Raw genomic sequence first — 3,788 nt, 5'->3', positions numbered from 1 at the left:
CTTTTATATCTTTTCCGAAAAAGGCCGATTTTTCTTTTACATCGCAGTTCTTTTCAGAGACGAATAAAAAAAGCATAGTTTCTAAAAGAACATGAGTGATATTTCCAAAAGAAAAAAACTTCATATGGCTTCACTTTAAAAAACATTTATTTAACCGAGTTAAAGACTGATTGTCGAACTTTACGCGTGGCTGGGATGGCAGTAGCAAGTGGAATGACGTGGCTTATGATGGAAGGTTGTAGAGGACACTCTTGTAAGTCCCCTCCCCCCCCCAAATCGCGACCACACTTCTTCAACCCTGTCGGAATAGCACGCACTTCAAAAATGGTCCGGATAAATTTTACCCAGGTGTGATAGTCTAGAATTAAAACACATAATCTTCGTGACGATAGCTATGTATGATCTACAAGTAATGATATTGGCCAGTAAGAGAGGATATGTATCGTAAGAAGAGACAAAGCTGAAAAAAATTGATAATTTAAAATTTCGGTTTTTTTTCTTCCTTTTTAAATAAATATATATATTTCAACAACGCCTTTTCTATTTCTATTTTTTATAATAGTCTTGCAGAAATTTTATTGTAAAAAATTACTAGCCGCGGCATAAGAAATAAAAGCGACATTTTTCGAAGACGTCAATGTATTTAACAAGCGACGCGCTCTAACAATAAGTACATTTAATGTTACAAAGGCGATTCTATCGGCGGGACGGTCGTAACGGTACTATGGGCTGGCCTATTCGTTTTCTTGCGCCTTCTAAAAGGTTGCAGAGCGACAATGCGCATGTAGCTCAATTGTCGCTCCCTTTGATGCTCCTCCACACTGATCTTGTTCAGCAGATAGGGACCGCTAGACATCATGCCGATTGCCCCGAGTGGCGCTAGAAACACTATGGCAATTACGGATATCCGGACCACATCGAGGGCTAATTCTATTTTCGTGGGGTCGCCTTCTTTTCTGGCACGCTCAAATGCCATCGGCGCTAATGCTGCCTAATTTCCAAAATATCGACACACAGTCATCGAATTGTTAATTTCGTTGGATTTTCGACAGAGAATTTGTATAACGAAAAGAACAGTTTTGCTGAAGCAGCTCAAGCTAGTTACAGATTTAAAAAGAATTGTGTTAGATTGTATAATTAAATAATTATTGAATATTCATCAAACTGCAGGTTACTCTCCGAAGCAAAATAAGACGTCCGATAACATTCAATGAAATAACACTAATTGTAAGATAAATCGTGACTAATCAAAAAATGGCTTTTAATAATTATTTGGAGTCATTTTGATGCGATTTTATGGATATTATAATAATATCGTTTTATTTGGCTGGAATGTCAAAACTTTTTGCAACATCATCATGTTTGAGCAACCTACATATTTATTTTCAAATTTCTATCTGGTTTAATTTTTACATACTTTAGCAAAACTGTTTTTTTCATAAATGAAAATAACCTATTTTCAATGAACCTGTAAAGTTCCTTTCGGTATCCAAGATATGGCGATAAATAGTCGTTCTTTCCATGTAAAAGGCATTCGGATCGTCGTTAAAAAGGCGGTAGAACTGCGCACCTAAACTTGGAAAATAGAATTTTATATAGTGTTGTTTATAAAAATATATTATTTATGACATAGATAGTACGGCAAAAAGGCATTTATTATTGCCAGAAAATTAATCTTTAAGTTTTATTTTAAAGTAAAGTTAAATAAAATATATATATACAAAGTTATATTTCACAATATAAAGTTACAAGTTACATTTTTTCTCTCTCTTTCTCTCTATTTGAATTTTTAAAACTGACGTATTTCTCATGTCTTGCTCGATAACTTACAGATATTCCTATAAGTACACAAGCGAAGTAAAGTCCGAATCTGGACATAGCCCAGTTTCTAAAGTCAATATCGGCACCAATCACGCCTCCTAAAATCGGCTGCACGAAATGCCATAGGAAATAAAACGCTCTGTGAAAAGGCGTCGTCTGCAACATAAAACAAAAATAATAAAACTCATTTTTTATATATGAAACTCTAATTTTTAGCAAAGATATGAATTAACATTTTTAATGATTTATGCCGGATCAATATATTTCACGAGATTTGTTATCCACGCCACGGCTCACGCCAGTGGCCCACGGAGTATGATTATTGTATTTGTGAAATAAAATTATAGTGTTTTAATGATTAAAAAACTATAAAAACTAATTATAAACAAAAAGAATCTAATGTATAAAATTCGATACTAAATAGAATAAAAATACTTTTATTAAATATTATTTATTTAATAAAACTAATATTTATCAAAATTGATCGATTTTATATATGGACATGTAAAGTTTTGAACATTTTTCATATGTCTATTTTTTTTAAACATGTATTAATAATTATTAATAAGCATTTTATAATTAAAACGATATATAACAATGTTTTGTGTTAAAAAAAGAAATATAAATATGATTTGTTAAGTTTTTACACATTTTTGCAATACTTACAGCCAAAATTTTCTTGTAACTGTGTGACTATCTTAACATTTTTATATCAATTTTTATATGAAGCAAGAAATTAAAGATTAATCTATTTTTATTAACTATTAAAAATAGTAATGGTATTTTTTATTTTAAATTGAAAAAGTGATTACAGGTCCGCGTGGATTAACAATGATCCACTAATAATTGCATTACATCATTATTATGTGTTCACATGATATCAGAAAGTATTTCATGATTATGTTTCCTTTTATAGTCAGAAAATCTGAAACGGTCTGTATGGAAAGTGCATTACGGGTCACCACCCAGGTAGAGTACAGAAGTCATAATGATGTTATTATATGAAGTCAAATGATATTGTGAAAACGTCATCACGACTTTAATTGTCACTTATAAATAAAAATAAAGTAATAATGACGTTATTACTTTAGTAATAATTTAGTATTAAGTAATAATGACGTCATTATGACACCATTCGACTTCTGTGTTCTATCTATAAGGTAGTGACCGACGCGGAACTAAACGTGTTAATGAGAAAATTCCGAGAAACAAATTCTAACGTATTGTATACTTACGACTGTATATCCACAATCACTTACATCGTACGAAATCGTTAAGATTCGCCATCCACGAACAGCTATAAACGATAGTATAATAGTAGCGAGATATCCTCCACCTGTGACCGCCAGTCTCGAGGCCGCTGTGGTGCACATTAAAGACGCGAGCGCTAGACCGCTAATGCGATACCACGTTGCGTATTTCTGAGGCCCAATACATAAAAGAGAGGTACATACATATGCTTTTAAGGCGTGGCGAATAAATTATGCCGCGGTGGCCGAAGATATTTATTGCAAGTAAGGGAAAGGGGGGCAAATAGTGACCGGATTCTTTCTCTCTCTCCCCTACAAACTAATTTTAAGTTTACAAGATATGATTTTTCACTAAAAAGAATACTTAGCTGCGTGAAGTTGGTACCCCTAAGTACGAATTTTTACAAAATCTATATGGCATTAGATTGTCCACTATTTGTCCATATTTGTCCAATAATAATAATTTTTTGTTCATTCTTGGAAAAAATAAAAAAAAAGTTTTTTTAACGTAAGCACCCCTAAATGCGTTTTTTAAAATTACATACGGGATTTTCCACAATTTGTCCACATTTGTCCATCAATAATCGTTTTTTGTCCACCTTGCTACAAAAATTATAAACAAATAAAAAATTAGAGCAATAATTTTTTCCAAGAGTGGACAAAAAATTGTTATTATTGGACAAATAGTGAACAATCTAATGCCATATAGATTTTGTC

At 32.3% G+C, this 3,788-nt stretch overlaps 1 protein-coding gene across 2 annotated transcripts in view; it reads right to left on the bottom strand.

Annotated features, from left to right (window-relative positions):
- Positions 1-533: 533 nt before the first annotated feature.
- LOC105450278 (sodium/hydrogen exchanger 9B1-like) overlaps positions 534-3,788 on the bottom strand; it is a 9,932-nt gene continuing 6,677 nt past the window's right edge. The window contains exons 5-8 of one of the 2 annotated variants that reach the window (XM_011690056.1): positions 3,081-3,242; positions 1,831-1,977; positions 1,469-1,570; positions 534-991 (exon numbers count right to left, since the gene is read on the bottom strand). In XM_011690056.1, the coding sequence (XP_011688358.1) occupies positions 683-991; positions 1,469-1,570; positions 1,831-1,977; positions 3,081-3,242 (720 nt within the window). In that variant the 3' untranslated portion in view covers positions 534-682. The remainder of the gene's footprint in view (positions 992-1,468; positions 1,571-1,830; positions 1,978-3,080; positions 3,243-3,788) is intronic. The other variant, XM_011690057.1, reaches the window with a different exon arrangement.

This window comes from Wasmannia auropunctata, unplaced genomic scaffold (genome assembly GCF_000956235.1).
Source record: "Wasmannia auropunctata unplaced genomic scaffold, wasmannia.A_1.0 LD336064.1, whole genome shotgun sequence".
NCBI classification, from domain to species: Eukaryota; Metazoa; Arthropoda; class Insecta; order Hymenoptera; family Formicidae; genus Wasmannia; species Wasmannia auropunctata.
The sequence above is the reverse complement of the archived record's forward strand: the minus strand, read 5'-3'. Positions and strand labels throughout refer to the sequence as shown.